Here is an 18,173-nt window from a genome sequence, read left to right as displayed (position 1 = left end):
GCTGCCCATCCGCAGGTCTTCACACCCCTGCTGGGACTGAGCCGGTTGGTACAGACCTGTTGGCCCATCAGGTATTGGAGAGTTCTATTCTTTTTTCCACAGGGTGCACCTGGCACGCGGACTCCAAGAGACTGCAGCTACCCACTCAGAGGCACCGAGGAGCAGACGGGAGAGGCAGAGCCAGACCCCGTCTCAGCTTCCCCGCCCTCTCGGCTGGCTCCCCGCAGCTATACCATGGGATGTCGGCAAAGCTCGGAGGACAAAGAGGCAGCCCGGCGGTCCAGGAGGATTGACCGCCACCTGCGCTCGGAGAGTCAGCGCCAACGCCGCGAGATCAAGCTGCTCCTCTTGGGCACCAGCAACTCGGGAAAGAGCACCATTGTCAAGCAGATGAAGATCATCCACAGTGGGGGCTTCAACCTGGAGGCCTGCAAGGAGTACAAGCCCCTGATTGTCTACAATGCCATTGACTCCCTGACGCGCATCATCCGAGCGCTGGCGGCCCTCAAGATCGAGTTCCACAACCCGGACCGGGCCTATGACGCCGTGCAGCTGTTTGCCCTGACGGGCCCGGCGGAGAGCCGGGGGGAGATCACCCCCGAGCTGCTGGGGGTCATGAAGCGGCTCTGGGCCGACCCGGGGGTGCAGCAGTGCTTCTGCCGCTCCAGCGAGTACCACCTGGAGGACAACGCCGCCTACTACCTGAACGACCTGGAAAGGATCGCCGCGCTGGACTACATCCCCACGGTGGAGGACATTCTGCGCTCGCGGGACATGACCACTGGCATCGTGGAGAACAAGTTTACCTTCAAGGAGCTGACGTTCAAAATGGTGGACGTGGGGGGTCAGAGGTCAGAGCGCAAAAAATGGATTCACTGTTTCGAGGGGGTTACAGCAATAATCTTCTGCGTGGAGCTCAGCGGCTACGACTTGAAGCTGTACGAAGATAACCAGACGGTGAGTATGGTGCGATGGGCCGAGCCCCGGCCTGGCCCCGCGGCGCAAGATGCTCCCGGTCCGGCTCAGGGGCCCCCAGAGTCCTCCTCCCGAGGCTCCCGGTGCACTGGGGGAGCAGGCAGGGCCCCGGGGCGCAGGGGGAGGGCTGCACGGGGTCTGCGTTTCCGTTGGTTTTAAATTCCTATCTATTCTCTGAATGAGCGGCTGAGCAACGGGGGAAGGTCAGGGCACAGAGACACTCCCACAAACTCAACAGGGGCTGCCTGGGTAGAAATGCTACTACTCCCCACCAAGCCGCCTCAAGGACTGGCTCTTGGGCTGCCCATGTCCAGTCCTTCCTGCCCAGTCCTCAAGATCTGGAGAGATTCTGTGAGTCTCTAATGGGGGGGGTAGGGCAGCACGCGTGTGGTCAGCAGGCTGGATAACAACCGCCTAGGTCGCCGTCTTCCCGTGGACAACAGACGATAATGAGACAGTCCCTGAGTGAAAGCTGCTGTTCATCTGGGAAATGCCCTCCCCAGCCCAGCCCCTGGACCAGGAGGCAAACCCATCTCCCGGGGTCCCGACTGCCTAGGCTAGTGCTCCTGGGGCCCTGTGGCCCTCTCCCCACTCTCTGGGCCCTAGCAGCCTGCTCTCCTATCCAGGCTGGCCTCGAGATATTCTCCCTGATGCTGGGAGAATAGAGAAGGCCCCCAATTGGACTCTCCCAGCCTCTCTCTTTCAGGCCCTTCCTCCTGCTTTCTCCAGCCCTTAGCTTTCCTGTCGCTGCAGGTCAGAGAGCCACTGGCGGGGTTTGAGGGGGTGGCCAGGGAGCATGCCGAGAAGTTGAAGTGCCGGCACCTTTAGGCTGGAAGGAGCCTGTCAGGACCGTAGTGGTAGAGAGAGCCAGACCTCATTTTACATACAAGGAGACTGAGGACCACAGAGGAGAAAGAACTAGTCCCACATCACACAGCTTCTTGGCAGCCAAGCCAGGATCCAAACCCGGGTCTCTTGGCTCTGCCCTAGTCTGGCGTTCTTTCTGTCCTGCCCAGGGCAAGGGGCTTTACAACAGGGAGCCCAGGGGCCCTCAGGGATCAGGGGGATGGGAGGAAGGCATTGAACCTGGTCTAGAACCGCTTAAGCTTCCCAACTCTGAGAGGCCTGGAGGAAGGACGCAATAGTCATTCTGAACTTTTCCTAAGCACTGGTGTGGAGGATCCTGGTGTCCTGGGGGCTAGGAAGGTACCAAGCTCACACTCAGTCACGGAGATCACGCTCCAGCAAGAGGGTTAAACCCTAGCCACAGTAATTACATTTTAAGGCATTAGAGAAGGAGGTCTGAGGGAGGCAGATGTGACTGCCTGGTGTGGGGACAAAGGAAGCCAGGTTTTATCTCTGCTTCTCAGTCATTTTTTCAGTCGTGTCAGGTTCTTTGTGGCCCCTTTGGGGGTTTTCTTGACAGAGATACTGGAATGGTTTGCCACTTCCTTCTCCAGCTCATTTTACAGATGAGGAAACTGAGACAAACAGGGTGAAGTGACTTGCCCAGGGTCATACAGCTAGTCAGTGTCTGAGGTGAGATTTGAACTCAGGAAGAGGAATCTTCCTAACTCCAGACCAGGTATTCTATCCACTGTGCCACCTAGCTGTCCCCATATCTCTACTTTACAACCCAATAAACTGAGGCCAGAAAGGGGGACATGACCTGTCCAAGGACAGGTCAGGATTGGGACTGGCTTCCAGATTTGGAGCTTTCCCCAACCATACCCAGCTACCCCCACAAGGACTCCATCTACCAAGCCTGGAGTATTTATTCAGCACCTACTCAAGCACATACTGGACCCTGCTTGAAAAAATATTAATGATCACCTTTGAAAACTGAGGGGGAAAATCCCATTCCATGGAAAGTGATCCTTCCCCCAAGGCTCTGTCTGCCTGGGCCATCCCCCTGCCCCCACACTGCCTTCTGAGAGCCCTCCCTGGGACAGTGACCTTCACTCTGGGATACTGGGCCTAAGACCAGGAGGGCAATGGAGGCGATCACATAGCGAGCTCGCCTCCTTGTTGTTTCCTGCTCCCCCATGTCTCCCTCCACTTCTCTGTCTCTGTCTTTCTCTGTGTCTCTGTCTCTCTTTCACACACACACACACACACACACACACACACACACACACACACAGCTGCCCATCCCAGCTGAACCACTCCCCCCGGATCTGCTGCCTGCCCCCGTTCCCTACTGTGCCTTGGCCTCAGGCCCAGTGTCCACTGACTGTGTTTCTCAACACAGCTGTGGGGAGGGGAAATGGGGGACGTTGATGGGAAAGAGCTAGCCAGTTGGCCCAGAAGACCAGGATGCTGCCTCTGTCTTTGTGGCAATGTACACCATTAGGCAAGCTGGGAGGACTATGGAATCTGGTGGACAGGGCCCAGGCCCACTGGCCGCTGGGGAAGGGGAAGGGCCCTGCTAGCCGGGGCCATTCTGAGGAGGCTGCCCAAGAGAGGCCCCACTTCCTGCAAGGCCTGCCTGCTCCAAGGTGTTGGCATCTGCCTTCTGCAGCCACTTAAACGAGTCTCCCTTCTGGCCAAGTTACTGGGGCTGCCCCTACCCTAGGGTTGAGTCACACTCTGGCAAGAATCAAATGAAGAATCCTATCTGGGATAAAGCCTTTTCTTCCCCTCAGGCATTCTGATTGTGACTAGCAAGCCATCCTCCCATCTGTCTGTCTGTCCTGCCCAGGTTTCTGACCTTTGATAGTCTGGTGTATTCTTGTAACTCCTATCCTGGCAGCCTGGGGTTTTCATCTTTTGACTGCTCCTGAGGGCTTTGTAGAGTAAGAGAGTATTGTGTGGGGAAGGGGCTAAGAACACAGGAAGTCAGGCCTGGGGGCCACGAGCCTTGGAACCTCAGGGATGATCACAGCTAAGAGGAATCTTAGAACAAAGCCCATGGCGGGTGTAGGTCATACTCAAACTCTCATGTGGCTCGGCTATAATTCAGGGTTCACAGGCAAAGAGCAGAAGCAGGAGGAACTCAGCTTGGGCCAGCAAAATGGGGCTGGAGCATGGAGGTCCAGTCCCAGACCCCAGACCCCTCAAGCAGCCACTCTAGGCTCTGACCCAACAGCCAGTCTAACTCTGCAGGGCCCTGGGATGGGAGTGATGGGAGCTCATAGTGTTAAGGGTAGAACACATTGTATTTTGCTATCAACCTTCTGTGCCTTAACAAAAGTTGGCCCCTGGGCAGAGGGGCTAAGCGAGCTGTTGTAACTCCCCTCCTGGGAGTTTCGTGGAGAGAGAGAGACCTGGGTTCAAATCTCAGCTATCACCACTACCTAGCTGGGTGACTGTGGACAAGTTACTTCTCTTTTCTGGTAATTCTGAAACAAGGATAACTCGGAGTACCTGATCCAGGTCACCAGGAAAAGAGGGAACTAAAGGTGTTAGGCAAGTGTCTGCTGAGAAGAGTGGAATGGATAGAGGGCAGGGCTGGGTCCCCTCTGTCTAGAGCTGGTACTGGTAGATGGTGGGGGGCTAAGGTTCTCTCAGAATCGGGTCACTAATGGCCTCTTAATACACGCCAAGATTTCCAAGATTGCTGTTTCATTCCTATTTCCTGCTAGTGGCTATTTCCCGAGGCCCCAGAAGTTAGGCGTCTGCTTCCTCCTAAATCAGGGCCGGAAGGGGTCACCGTAAACAACGCTCCTTATGAATCTAGGGATGCCGATTAGCTTCCATCACAGAGAACTCACTGGCTAAGAAGGCCACTTTTCCTAGCATGACCACTGCAGCTTCCCGGAAACCAACGCCTGGCCCTATGGATGCGATTCTAGTCAACCAAACAGAAGAATGCATGTGCCCCCAATCCCTTGTCCCTGCCCTGCCAGGGAGATGTGGCTGGACAGCAAGGAATTCCAGTGAATGAAGAAGACCTGATGGTTTTAGTGGACCACACTCAGTGACAGTCACAAGTGTGACCTGTAACTCCCTCTACCCCACCCCCCGAAAAGAGAGCCCGTGTGATCTACAGCTGAATAAATAGGCCAGAAAAAGGGATGGGATAGTCCCAAAGCCTCTGCTGGCTCAGAGCCTCCACAATCAGTATTGGGTCCAGTTCTAAGCTGGCGCATGTACAAAGGAGGGCAACCAGGAGGAAAGAATCTGAAATCATGTCATGAGTCTCATTTAAGGGAGTTTAGTGTAGAGAAGACTCAAAAGGAACTAGCTTAATGGAAAGGCCAGCCACCTAGAAGTGACCACTGAGCAGGGGCCCACACAGGGGAGGCCGGCGGCTCATGGCTGACAGCAAGGCCAGTCACCTACAAGTGACCACTGGGCAGGGACTCGCGCAGGGGAGGAGGCTGGCAGAACCAGGACTGTAAAACTCAGCTCCCTTTTTTAAATCCAAAGACTGACTCGGCCTCACTCTCTGATTGCCGATAGCTCACTGTGTGACCTTGGGTGAGTCTCCACTTCCCTCATCCTCAGGAAGGAAAGAAGCCTTAGTGAAGCTTACTATGTGCCGGGTACTGCGCTCAGCAGAGTATCAACAAACATTATCTTGTTTGATTTATATTACGATCCCTATTTTACAGCTTAGGAAACTGAGGCGCAAACAACTGTGAAATGACTTGCCCAGGGTCAGCTAGGAAGTATCTGAGGCTAAATCTGAACTCGGGTCTTCCAGGCTTTAGGCACTGAGCCAGCTAGGGCCTCAATCACCTCTTCCATCACGTGGAGAGAATAATACAGATAGAACATAGAATGTCAGTTCTATAAAGGGCCTCACTTGCTACCTAGTCCAGCCTCCTTATTTTACAGAGGAAGAAACTGAGGCAGGGCAGGGGAGGGGGAGAGGCCGTGCTCTCATGACTCAGCCCTTCCTGCCTCCCTGGGGGCTGAAGGGCACTGGCAGAGGGGGGAGGGTACCCACTGGCAGGCATTGGCCTGGGGCTGGACGTGCTGCCCGGGGGGGCTGGGGGGCTGGGAAGAGGACACAGCCGAGGCCTCAGCTCTTTCTTCTCCCACAGCCTGCTCGTCAGCCCTCCCCTCTCTCTCTCCATTGAACACTGTGGTCTTGTGTTTCTAGCCTGGGTTGGCCCCTGCGGGGCATTGGCGGGAGACAGAGAGGGAGGGCACACCCATGGCACGAGCCAAGGAGACAGGAACTCTGCCAGCGTGGGCCCCAGGCGTGAGGCTGACACCCCTCTCTGCCTCAAGTCCACAAGCAAGGCAGCCCTGCCCTCCCTGTCTCACTCACAGGCTGACCACTGATCTGGGACCTCTGCAGACATGGTTTAGTGGAAAGAGAAGGGGATGTGGAGTCAGGAGACCTGGGTTCGAATCCTAGCTCTCCCCCTTCCTACCTCTGTGACCTTGGCCAAATCCCGCCCCCGCCGCCGCCTTGGGCCTCAGTCTCTGCCAAGTACCCTAAAACATACCATCCTATCTATGCCCCCTCGCCCCCAGAGCCCAAGAACATGACGCCAAGCCTGCAGTCCCCTGTTTCTGCCAATCTTCTACCCCAGGACGGGTGACCTGCAGCAGGGCAGAGCCTGCAATGGAGACTGGGGGGGAGGCAGCACCAAGGGAATCCTCCCCCACTGGGCTTCCCAGGCTAAGAGGAGCAGCCACCATCTATATGGTCCTGTAACAGGCACAGCCCTGGGAACCTAGGTTCTGTTCACTGTGGCGCCCCGTAGCCTGCTGTCAGATGTCCTGCCTGCCCCCAGCCCGCCACGCCTGGCACACACCCCCTCCTCCTCACCAGCTCTTAGCCGCTTCTATTCCAGACTCAGCCCACTTGGGCGTCACCTCTTCCCAGAAGCCCTCCCTGAGCCACCCAGCTGTAAATGCTCCCTCCCTTCCCAAATGACCTGGAGTCGCCCACTCTGGGGGTTTGCCTTTGGGTCCCTAGACCCCAGCCCTCAGCTGGTGCTTAAGAAATGTCCATCAACCTGAATGACCCCTTGCCAAGGGCCCTTGGTGCTCTGCCATGGCTGACCAAGCACCTTCTCCACAGCTACTCTATGAAATAGGTCATACAAAGATTACTTTCCCCACTTTATAGGTGAAGAAATAAGGCTGTGAGCTCTCCAGGGACTTGCCCAGGGTCATGTGGCAGGTAAGGGTCTGAGGCAGAATTTAAACTCAAGCCTCCTGGCCCCCCTCCAGCCCCAAACTCTCACCACTCTGCAACACAGCTACATTCTATATCCTAATGCCATGCATTTTGTGGCAAGAGGCAGTGTGAGGTGGAGAAACGAGTCAGAACACCAAGCTCTGAACGCTGGCTCAGCCGTCCACTTGCCATGTGGGTTTAGGCAATTCTCTGAGCCTCAGTTTCTTCATCTGTCAGACTGAGACCCTAATCCATTTACTACCTACATCTTGCTGACCAGTTCTGTGCCTTTGAACAGGTCACTTGCCTTCCCTGGGCTTCAGTTTCCTCCCCTGAAAAATAAGGTGTTTGGACCCGATGACATCTGAGGACCCTCCCGGCAGGAGAACTTGGATGCTGTGAGCTGAGTTGTGAGCAAAGTCCTTTGTAGCCCTTAACCTGCGGCAGAAATCAGAGCTGTTCTCCTTCCTCCGAGGCTGCTCGGGCCTGCTCTGACCTGGCTTCAGGCCTGGTTTCCCTCCCAACTGTCCTGTCACACAGTACCCGGGGTCCACCAGGAGGCTAAAAGTGTCTAGGGAAGCCTCCGGCTCTAGAGTCATACTCCTAAGGAAGGAACCTTGAAGAAACAGAGGCAGAGAGATAGCTTTTCTGTGCCAGCCCTGGGAATACAAACGCCAGTCAGCACCCTTTGTCCCTTTATATTCTAATGTAGAAGACAAGACCAGATGGCCGGGATTGGGATCGAGCGGGCAAGATAAAGCCACTGCTCACCCACCACTGGCCAAGGGGACTTCGGGGAGGCAGTCCAGGGTTCCTGTGGGGAAGTACCCACTGCCCCGCGTGCGGCCACCCCAGCTCTGCGATGTGCGGCAGGCCTTGGTGAGAGCGTGGGGGTGAGAAAGTTCAGAACACCTTATCCTTCCTCAGCTCTGACACTCACTTGCTATGTGACTCTCAGTAAGTGCCTTTTCTCTGAGCCTCAGTTACCTCATCAAGAAAATGGGCGTAGGGACCTAAAATCCCTTTGCGCTTTGACGGTCTGTGTTCGGAGACAAGGATCACGGTCCCGTGCCCCCAACACTCTCGATCAAGTCTTTCTGGCTCTTTTCAGAGCCGGGGAGCTCATGGTCCCACTGTCCTCTAGAACCTGACCAGACTCCATTTAGAAAACCAGCCGGCTCTGGAGGCCCCATTTAGAAAGCTGGACTGTGTTCAGAGAAGAGCAACAAAGACGGGACAGGGATGAAGAATTTTGTCATTGAAGGCCACAGCAGCCAAGACTCAGAGGCAGCAGGGACCCCGCCTTTCCACACCGGAAAGGCCCAGGGGTCAGAAGGGGGAGCTCTTAGAGAGACAGGCTGGGCTCAGTAGTAGGAAGACCGCCCTGACACTCAGCGTGGCCGTGTTGGGAGACAGCCAATCCTCCGTTCCTTGTTGGGAATGAGGAGCCAGGGCCCTGAGGCTGCTGCCTGCTCTGCACCATCCCATGATGCTGTGTCTGCGGGCTCCTGCGGGACACTGAGGCAAGCTGCCCCAGGGCTCATTCTGTCAGAGGAAGGGCCAAGGCCAACAGCCCCAAGGCTTCCAGCCAGGCTCAGGGTGCCCCCAAAATACTGACTAGGAAGGGACACTTCATTAAGCCCAGGGCCCAGGAGAAAGCCAAGCAGCCTGGCCCAGAGGTGCCCTTCTCTGAGGCTCCCGGGCCCTGGGGAGGAAGGGATGAAGGAGGGAGGGAGGGAGAGAGGAGGCTGATGCCGGCGGTCACTGGCTGAGGTGGCAACGTGAGGGCAAGTCCAGGGATAGCCGGGGTGTGAGGGTGTACTGTAGGTGTGTGCCTGTATCATGCGGGGGTGTATGTGTACGTGCATGTGGGTGTGCGCATGTGTGTTTGTAATGGGGGGGTGTATGTGTGGCGGTGAGCGTGCCGTGTGAATGTGGGGGTGTATGTGTACATGCATGTGGGTGTGCACATGTGTGTTTGTACTGGGGGGGTGTACGTGTGGCGGTGAGCGTGCCGTGTGAATGCGGGGGCATGGGTGTGTGTATTGTATGTGTGCGTCTGTATCGCGTGGGGTGTGTGCATGGGCGTGAATATGGATGGACGTTTGTGTGGAAGGGTGTGTACGTATATGTATGTGTATGAGTTGGTGGGTCTGGGAGTATATGTATGAGTGTAAGTGTGTGTGTCTGGGTGCATGTAAGTGTTGGGGTACATATATGTTGTGAAATATGTATGGGTATATGAGTATGTTTACATGGGTGTAGAGGTGTGTGGGTGGGGGTGGGGGGGTATCCCCTGGCTCCCAGAGCCCTGGATAGTAGGCATGCCTCTGATGAGATCCCTTAGCCTTCTATCAGTGACTCTTTCCTGAGCCAGGGTGAGGTGGAAGCGGAGTTTTCTGGCTGGGCAAAGGCAGGTAGGCAGCTGGGACCAGGGATAGAACTGAGGCCAGGGACGTTTAGGGCTGGAGCTCCGATGAAAGGCCTCTCTAAGCCTGGCCCAGGGCTGTGGCTGAGGCTTCTGCCATCCCTGAGTATCTGGCCCTTCCTCTCTCCCTTGTTTCCCAGTCCCTCCCTCTCTCTCAGCTGCACGTCCAGCAGCCGGGCACCAGAGAGCGAGAGGCCGCCTGCAATGAGGCCTAGTCCTCTGGGTCACAGAGACGTTTTCCTTCCCAATTGCTGAGTCTCGAGATGAAACCTTTCCCCACAGACCCAGGCGGGGGTGGGAGCAGCATCCGCCCCAGCTGCCTCCCCCTGCGTCAGTGTGTTGCCAAGGAGAAAAAGAGGAAGACTGGGAGTCTCCAGGCACAAAGCACCAGGAAGATCCAGGCTAAGGAAAAGCGCTAGACTCCTGAGCATCTTGGAGCTGAAGAAATGCACCGAAGGCCCTAAGAAAGCCATCCCAGGCTTGTGGCGCCCCTTCCAGGCTGAAGTCCCACAGGCGCCAACCTGCTGGGTTCGGGCAGGACTGGGGTCAAGGTCAACAAGCCAATCATCAGTCATTTCCCTCGGTGCCCTCCTTCCACATCCCTGTTTCAAAAGGCCACTGTCCAGAGAGATGGAGGCTTGAATGGGACAGTCTCCGATATCTGCCCTCCCCTCCCGCAGGCTTTACTCCTTCAGCTTCCCCTCCCTGCCTCCTCCTAAAAGGCAAACCCTGGGAGAGGTAACATCTTATCCTAATTCACACTAGCCTATCAGTGACACATTAGCAGAAGCCAAGCCACAGGGGGCCATGGGAGCTTGGAGAGTGGCCCCGCACCAGCCCCCTTCACAGGATCAAGGATTATCAAGTATTCTCTAAGGATGTGCGGTGGAAAGGTCTCTGATCTAGAAGCTGGTTCTCATGTGCCACCCTACCGACCACATAAAGACCACACGTAGCCACTAACGCAGGCCTGGACACGTGGAAACTCTCACGTCAGCAGGCCCCAGGCATCCAGTCAATGACTTGTGTCCGCCTCCTTCCTTCCTCTCGGGGCGAGAGGGGCAGAAACAGAGGAGAGCGATCGTGGGGCCTACCTCGGCCAGCCCATTTATGTGTTCATTTATCCAGTGCTGAATGTAATAGGGTCATAGACAGAGGGCTGGTAAGAGGCCTCACGGGCCATCACTTGGAACCTCCTCATTTTATGGAGGAGGGAAATGGGGTGGAGCAAGGTGATGTGACTCACCCAGGGTCACACAGTAAGCTTCTTCAACAGGATTTGGATTTGGGTCTTTCTGACTGCCAGGCAGCATTCTATCTACCATGTTGCCAGAGAGAGAGAGAAAAAGAGAGAGAGAGAGAGAGAGAGAGAGAGAGAGCTCAGGAAGCCGATAGTAGAGCCCTGTTCTTCACCCGATCCACAGACACCTCAGCCCAGGGGTGGCCGCACAGCAGGGCTCCCTGGGGGGACGGCCACACAGACAGGGTCAGCTGTTCGTTCCCAGGAAACGTGCAGATCTGTGCTGAGTGGCCTCTGAGAGACGGCAGGCTTTAGATTGGGAAGAGAATTTAGAACAGACTCTCAGAGCTGGAAGAAGTAGCAAACGCACTGAGCCGCTTTGGAAGACCTTCGAGAATCTTCGAGAAAATTGAAGACGGACCACAGAGACCACGAGAGGTCTGCAAGACGGGCAGAGGACCCATGTCCTGATGTTCCAAAAGGGAAAGAGGCCAGTGAGCTTGGCTCCAGTTCCAAAATGCATTGATGAAATTATTAGCAAGCACTGAGGGGAGCAGCAGCTATCTCATAGCACAGCACGGCTTCATCCAGGCCAGGCCTGGCTGGCTTCAGCCCCCAGGCTGTTCGGTGGGGCGTCTGGTAGTTTACCTATATTTTAGCAAAGTTCTTGGATGGGATCCAGAGCGTCTCAGGGATCTGTGCTTGACTGTCTCCTAGACCTGGAAGGGACAGATGAGGGTACTGAGGCCAAGAGAAGTTAATGGACTTGTCCAAGGTCACACAGTCAGTCAGAGGTGGGATTTGAGCCCAAAGCCCTCCAGGGCACATCCCAGGCAGTGGCCATGAGACCTCCTGACGGTGTTTGTAGCAGCGTGTAATCCTTCCTGCCTGATCTCTCCACAGTGGAGAGAGTGTGCATTCTCTGCCCTCAGAGGCAATGTGGGGAGACCCCCTTCCGAGCCTGCTGAGATCAGAGACTGGGGAGCAGTTCGGCTTAGCCATGAGCCAGATTAAGTATGGGGGAGTAGTGTCAAAGCCTGTTGGAAAGGGAACCTGGTGCCACATTTGGTAGGGCAGGAATGCCCAGCCAAGAAGGTTATCTTTTACCCTGGAGGCAGGGAAGAGGAGAGCTGAAGGGGAGGCCAGGTGCAGAGCTGCGCATTAGAGGGATTAGTCTGGCAAGAAAGGGGCAGAGAGGCTGGAGGTAGGGAGACAATGTACCAGGAATCTAGTCCAAAGGCCCAGGTGAGATGTTAGGCCCACGCCTAACCAGGAGCAGAAAGGAGGGCATGGCCCAGGGACAGCTGGCCACATCAGGTTTAGGGAGAATCAGATGCTTTCCAGTGTTGAGCCTGGGTGACGATGGGCACACAGGAGTGTTGTAGACAGAAGCAGGAAACTGAGAGGAGGAAGGCGGGGGGAGGGAAAGAACAAAGTCTGGGCTGTTGAACGGGAGGTGCTGATGACCTGGCCAGGAGGACGTGCTCAGGAAACACTTCTTTTTTTATTTATTAATTTATTTGGATTTATCAACAATCATTTCTACAAGCTTTTGAGGTTTAAATTTTTCTCTCCCTCCCTCCCCGCTCTTTCCCCAAGACAGCTCGCAATCTGACATAGGCTACACACATCCATTCCTATCAAACATATTTTCACATTAGTCATGTTGTAAAGAAGAATTGGAACCAATGGGAGAAACCACCAGAAAGAGGAAACAAAACAAAGCAGAAGAAAAAAATAGCCAATAGCATGCTTCAGACTCCGTGGTTCTCTCTCTGGATGTGGACAGCATTCTCCATCTTGAGAGTTTTGGAGATGTCTTAGATCCCTGCATTGCTGAGAAGGGCCAAGTCTATCAAAGTCAGTCATCGCACAACGTGGCTGTTAACGTTCTCCTGGTTCTGCTCACTTCACTCAGCATCAGACCATACAAGTCTTTCCAGGTTTTTCTGAAGTCATTTCTTACAGCACAATAGTAGCAAACATTTTTAGTTGGGGACTAGAGGCCTGGAGAGAGGTTAGGGTTGGAGGGATAGACTTGGCTGTGGGGAAAGGGTCATCAGAGCAGGTTTCATTCATTGCCTGCACAGAAGTAATGATGGAAGTCTTAGAAGTGGGTAAAAACGTAGGGGGAAGAAGAGAAAAGGATCTAGGACAGAGACTTTGGAGACACATCCACTGAGGCGTGAACGCACGGAAGGGGAAAATGATCCAGCAAAAGGGTCTGAAAACAAGTGGAAAGGCAGGCTAAGGAAGAGAGGCCCAGAAGAGTTAGTGAATCACCCCGAATCACAAAGCTTTTGAGTGGTCACATCTGAACCCAAGTCTTTCTTTTTTGTTGTTTTGTTTTGTTTTTGCTAGGCAATGGGGTTAAGTGACTTGCCCAGGGTCACACAGCTAGTAAGTGTTGAGTGTTTGGTCTGAGGCTGGATTTGAACTCAGGTCCTCCTGACTCCAGGGCCGGTGCTCTATCCACTGCACCACCTAGCTGCCCCCCAAGTCTTTCTGATTGCAAGTCTGATACTTTATCTACTATTCAATGCTGCCTCAAAAATATCTGAACAGGCTAGAACATCAGGTCAAATTGAATAAGATTAAATATAATAGGGATAAACAAAGTATTTTTTTTAAATCAACTTTATAAGACAGGAAAGAAGCATCTAAATGGCGATTCATAAAAAAAAAAAAAGACCTGGGGGTTTTAGTGGACCACAAGCTCAGGAAGAGTTAACACTCTAATGTGCCAGCCAGGAAAGCAAAGCCAGTGTGACGTTGCACTGACACAGGCTGAGTTCAGGACCAGGGAGGCAAGAATGGCTCAGGGAAGCCTGGAGGGCTGGGTCCACTCTGGACACACCACATTTTAGGGAAGACAATGGGAAGCTGGAGAGCTTTGGAGAAGAGAATAAGAAGATGGGATCTGCCCCTGGCTTTGGGGCAGAGGCAGGAAAGAGGAAGAGGTCTGTTTTAGAAGGTCCGCAGCAGAGAATCTGGGAAGGAGAGGCCCAGGGTCAGGATTGAGGCAGGAGGCCTAGAATGTCAGGATCAGTCGGGCCAACACTGACAAAGCACTCACTGTGCAGACAGAGGTCTTGGCACACCTTGGCAGTGTGCTGCTACGGACAGAATGGTGGGTCCTATGCTGCTGTTGCTGCTGGAAACCTCTGGTGGTCACGGCTTAGAGCACCTTGCCTGGATTTTCTGGGCCTCAGGTCGTAACGGAAGGAATGGCCAGCATTTAGCACCAGAAGAGGAGGCAGTGGGTCCTTCACAGCTCCGGGCCCTGAGCCCCTCTCCTGACACCCTCTCTTCTTGCTGTTCAGTCATGTCTGACTCTCCATACACTCATTTGGGCTTTCTTGGCAAAGATCCTGGAGGGGTTGGCCATTTCCTTCTCCAGCTCATTTTACAGATGAGGAAACTGAGGCAGACAGAGTGAAGTGACTTGCTCAGGGTCACCCAGCTAGGAAGTGTCTGAGGCCAGATTTGAACTCAGGTCCTCCTGACTCCAGGCCCAGCACTCTATCTCCCTTCTTCCCTACCGGCTCTGCGTAAGGAAGCTGGCCAATCTAACTCAAAGGGACCCAGTAGGGTGAGTGGCTGATTACGGCCTTATCTAAAGGATGAGAAAAGGGAGGGACCCCCCTGGTGGGACTGCTGAGGAAATCAGTGGGTGGGCCCGGCCCCTCTGGCTGCTGCAACATTCTGTTCTCTGCTCCCTTCCCCTAGGCTAGGAGCTCCCCGAGGGCAGGCCCCAGGGCTCCGCCGCCTCCCTAGCCCAGAACCGGATCTCCCGCACAGTTAACGCTGGCCCAGCTTTCCCTGCCTTGGGAACGATGTGGCCTGGACGAGTCACTTTACCTCTGCTTCTTCCCCGATTCTGGGGCTGCCTCGAGGGCCGCCGCGCTCCAAAGCCGCAGGGGTAGAGCAGGCTCCACGGTAGCACAGCCTGCTCCCTTGTGCTTGGCCCTGAAGGTCAGGCCACATGGAGGCCAGTTCCCAGGCCTCCTTCCGAGGCCCAGGCCTAGAATCACAAAGAGCCACCCATGCCGGAACCACAGCCTTGGTCCAGGCTTGCACTCTCCCTCAATGGGGATGATGTAAGGGACAAATGGAGCTTTGTTCTGAGGGCCCCTCCCTCTGCCCAGGGAAACACAGGGGCAAAGAAGGGGTGGCGGGAGGCCAACAGGAAATGCCTTATTTTCCTTATACACTGGACTGAGGCCGAAGAACGGACAACGCAGAGCTTCAGCCCTTTCTGGCGCACTCCCCCCCCCCATTAGCAGCGGCAGGCATCTACACTCCCCCACATAAGGGGACTTTCCAGAGAGTGCAGTCCTTCACTCAGATCAGTGTGGTGGGCCCCTAGCTCGGACAGATTTTCAGGAAGGCCTTCGTTGAGTTCAGGGGCACAGGACACATACACAGATAACTGTAAACTACCCAAGTGACAGAAAGAAGTCCTCAGCAAGGTTCCTGAGGGGGGAGGGCACCGCCCAGAAAGAATCAGGTCCAACTTCCTGGAGGAGGCAGCACCTGCGTTGGGCTTGAAGGGATAAGGCCGATTTAAACAGGCAAGGATAAGCAGCACGTGATTTGAGAGCTGGAAAGGATCTCCCACAGTCATCCCGTCCCACCCTACATGAAAGGAATCCTCACTTCAGTAACATCTGCAAGGAAGGTAGCAAACCTGACATGGACAAAGGTCTAGAGGTGAGAAAGTCTAAGACGTGCACGTGGGCGCTGGTTGTTCCACCTTGGCCTGAGAGGAGCATACATGGAGGGAAGCCACGTGAAAGAAGGCCAGGGAGGCAGGCAGGATGAGGCTGCAGGGCAGTCTTCTGAACTTTATTTGCGAGCTAACAGGGAGCCACAGAGGGTCATGAGCAGCATGATGGGACCAGATGGGACAGCCCATAAAGATTTGCTGTGGGCAGGAGCTCAAGTGAGTGAGTGCTCATGACAGCCTACTGGGTGGTGATGGGAGGAATGGAGAGAAGGGGAGTAAGGGGGGTGGGAGGTAGACTCAATAGGACACTGTGGGATGAAGGAGAGGGAAGGGTCCAAGCTAACCCAGAGATCCCTCCGGGCAGAAGCCTGGCAGAGACTGAGGCAGGTTCGAGCTTGGGCCTGCAGACCAGCCCTTAGCAAAGGGCAGAGGACTAGGAAGAAGGCTTCGTGTACACGCTGTGCCAAAGGGCAAGCAGAGAGTGGGGACGGAGGCAGGCTCAGCACAGAAACTCAGCAAACAGCCACCTGGAGAAGTGGGAGGAAAAGAACGATAATCGCTAAGGTCTACACAGAAGCGTCCAAAAGTCTATCAAAACGGAGAGGGGGGGAGGAGAAGCGTGACGCCCAGGGCAAGGGAGGGCAGGGCTAGAGGGAAGGTGGTAGCACGGAAGGTGCCATTGCAGTGGTCCATCTACAGAAAGGGCACGGAGGATGAGAAGTGAGAAAACGCCACGGAATGTGATGATCTGGAGGGGAGGCGGCGGGGACGCAAGAGGTAAGGAAAGAAGTGAGGGACCGGGGAAGGAGAGGGCTCGGTCTGGAGGGTGATGGCCCAGCCCCACACAGCTCCTCTACAGCAGCATCCCGATGCTCGGGACAGAACCCCCAGGGCCAGGCCCTTCTGGCCGCTGACCCGGCACTCTCAGCTGCTACCGGTCATCATCTGAGATCTGGAAGCCCAGTGCAGGCCCGAGCTTTTCCCAGCTGTGTCTGCTTGAAACAGGCCCTTCAGACAAGCTTCATCTTTGTCAAAGGAATGGCTATTTCAGAAAGCAGAGTTTGAGAATGAGCAGCACCTCACCACGCACAGCTTCCAAGAAGACCTGCCAGAAGGGAATCTCACTGCCCTCTGTGATGGGCCTAGAGGCTCCCTATAGACAGAGCTCCGTCACTTTCCATAACACTGATCTACAGAGACCGCCCCCAGGCCCTGGAATGAAGAGGGGATCCCGGAAGAGGCAGCCAAACGCAGTGCGGGTCACGGAGCAGGAACAGGCCTTAGAAATGGTCTAGTCCAAACCCCTCATTTTATGGAGAAGGAAACTGAGGCCCAGTGAGGGGAAGGCGCTCGTTCATGGTCACCTAGGTAGTGTCCGAGGCAAGATTTGAACCCAAGTCCCTGCGTACTTTTCCCGAGCCCCAGGCTCAAGCTCTTCACCTTCATCCTGGGGACTTTGGCCGAGTCACTTCTCTCTGGCCTCAGTATCCTCAGCCCTACTCGACCAGACAGCTAGGACCAAGCAAGAGCAGACTGCTTTTAGCTCAAAACTCCGTGTGTGATTGTACTGGGAGATGGGGCAGAGGGCTCTGGAAGGCCTAGGAAGCCTTGACGCTGCAGAGGGAGTGCAGGCCCATGACCACATCCGCGGGAGCTCAGACGGCTTCGGCCTTCTGGGAGAGTCAGGGAACGCACTTAACCGAGCAGCTAAGAGGCACTGTCTGAAAGTTCAGTTATCCCTTCCACATTTGGAGGGGTGAGGGGCACAGTGCCCCAGCCATCCGGGAAACTCACATAAATGTTTTGGCCCTCCCTTCGGACCAGAGAAGAAGTCTGAACTTTTTCCTTTTCTTCTATGGGGTGTTTGTAGTACTCTACTGTAAAATTTGGGTTAAGTATTTGGTCATAGGCTCTGTGTTATCTGCCGGCCTTCGCGTGTCCACGGCTTCTGCAAAACCGCCCCAGTGATTTTCCTAAAGCTCAGGCCTGACCACGAGGTTGCTCTCCTGCTCAGGAAGTTCTGCCGTCTCTTGTTCAAATAGTATTTCATCTTTATCTCATCCTTTTATGGTTCCTATTTTTGGGTTGGCTTTATAATGTACATAATTACAAGTGTAGTAGTATATGCACATAACCTATAAATCAATTACTCAAAACGCAGACAAACATTGGGGGTGCATGGCGCAAACGTTTTTACTCATGGGACATGTGACTGAGTGTGGGGCTGATGCCGTCCACCCGTGAGTAACGTTTCTGCCACGGTCCCCAGGGAAATGAAGCTGACCTTTGGAGAACTCGTCTGCAAACTCCCGCAGTCAGATCCCCAGCCAGTCCTCACAACAAGCCCCCAGCCAGGCTTCCTCTTTTGTAGCAGAGCAGTCAAGTGGCTTAGCCATGGATCTGTGTCTGATCCTGTGCCGTGACCGGGGAAAGTCAACCATGGCAGACTTCGCCAGTTCGCAGAAGGCACCAAGCTAGGGCAGATCGCTAACTCCCTGGACAAGAGGGTCAGGTGGCAGGTGGATCTTAGAAGGCAAATTTGAGAGATGTTAGGAAGGTGACATCAACAGGCCTTGGCCACAGATGGTGAAAACCTGCTGACCCCTCAAAAACAGAGTTTTTAAATGCATAAAATAAAAGGATAACAGAATAATACAAATTGTATTAGAATTAGGGATCCAAATAGTTTTTAAAAATACAAATTCATGGATCCCAGGTT

The 18,173-nt window shown here is 54.6% G+C and overlaps 2 protein-coding genes across 2 annotated transcripts in view; one reads left to right on the top strand and one right to left on the bottom strand.

Moving 5' to 3' along the window:
* Positions 1 to 18,173, bottom strand: part of RSPH14 (radial spoke head 14 homolog) — a 190,498-nt gene that overhangs the window by 89,633 nt on the left and 82,692 nt on the right. The window lies entirely within an intron of this gene.
* GNAZ (G protein subunit alpha z) overlaps positions 235 to 18,173 on the top strand; it is a 57,055-nt gene continuing 39,116 nt past the window's right edge. Inside the window, exon 1 of the mRNA XM_027859407.1 lies at positions 235 to 957. Within this exon, the coding sequence (XP_027715208.1) occupies positions 235 to 957 (723 nt within the window). The remainder of the gene's footprint in view (positions 958 to 18,173) is intronic.

Source organism: Vombatus ursinus, unplaced genomic scaffold, assembly GCF_900497805.2.
Source record: "Vombatus ursinus unplaced genomic scaffold, bare-nosed wombat genome assembly UNPS02014167.1, whole genome shotgun sequence".
Classification (NCBI taxonomy): Eukaryota; Metazoa; Chordata; class Mammalia; order Diprotodontia; family Vombatidae; genus Vombatus; species Vombatus ursinus.
Note: the sequence above shows the minus strand (reverse complement) of the source record. Positions and strands in the feature narration are given on the sequence as shown.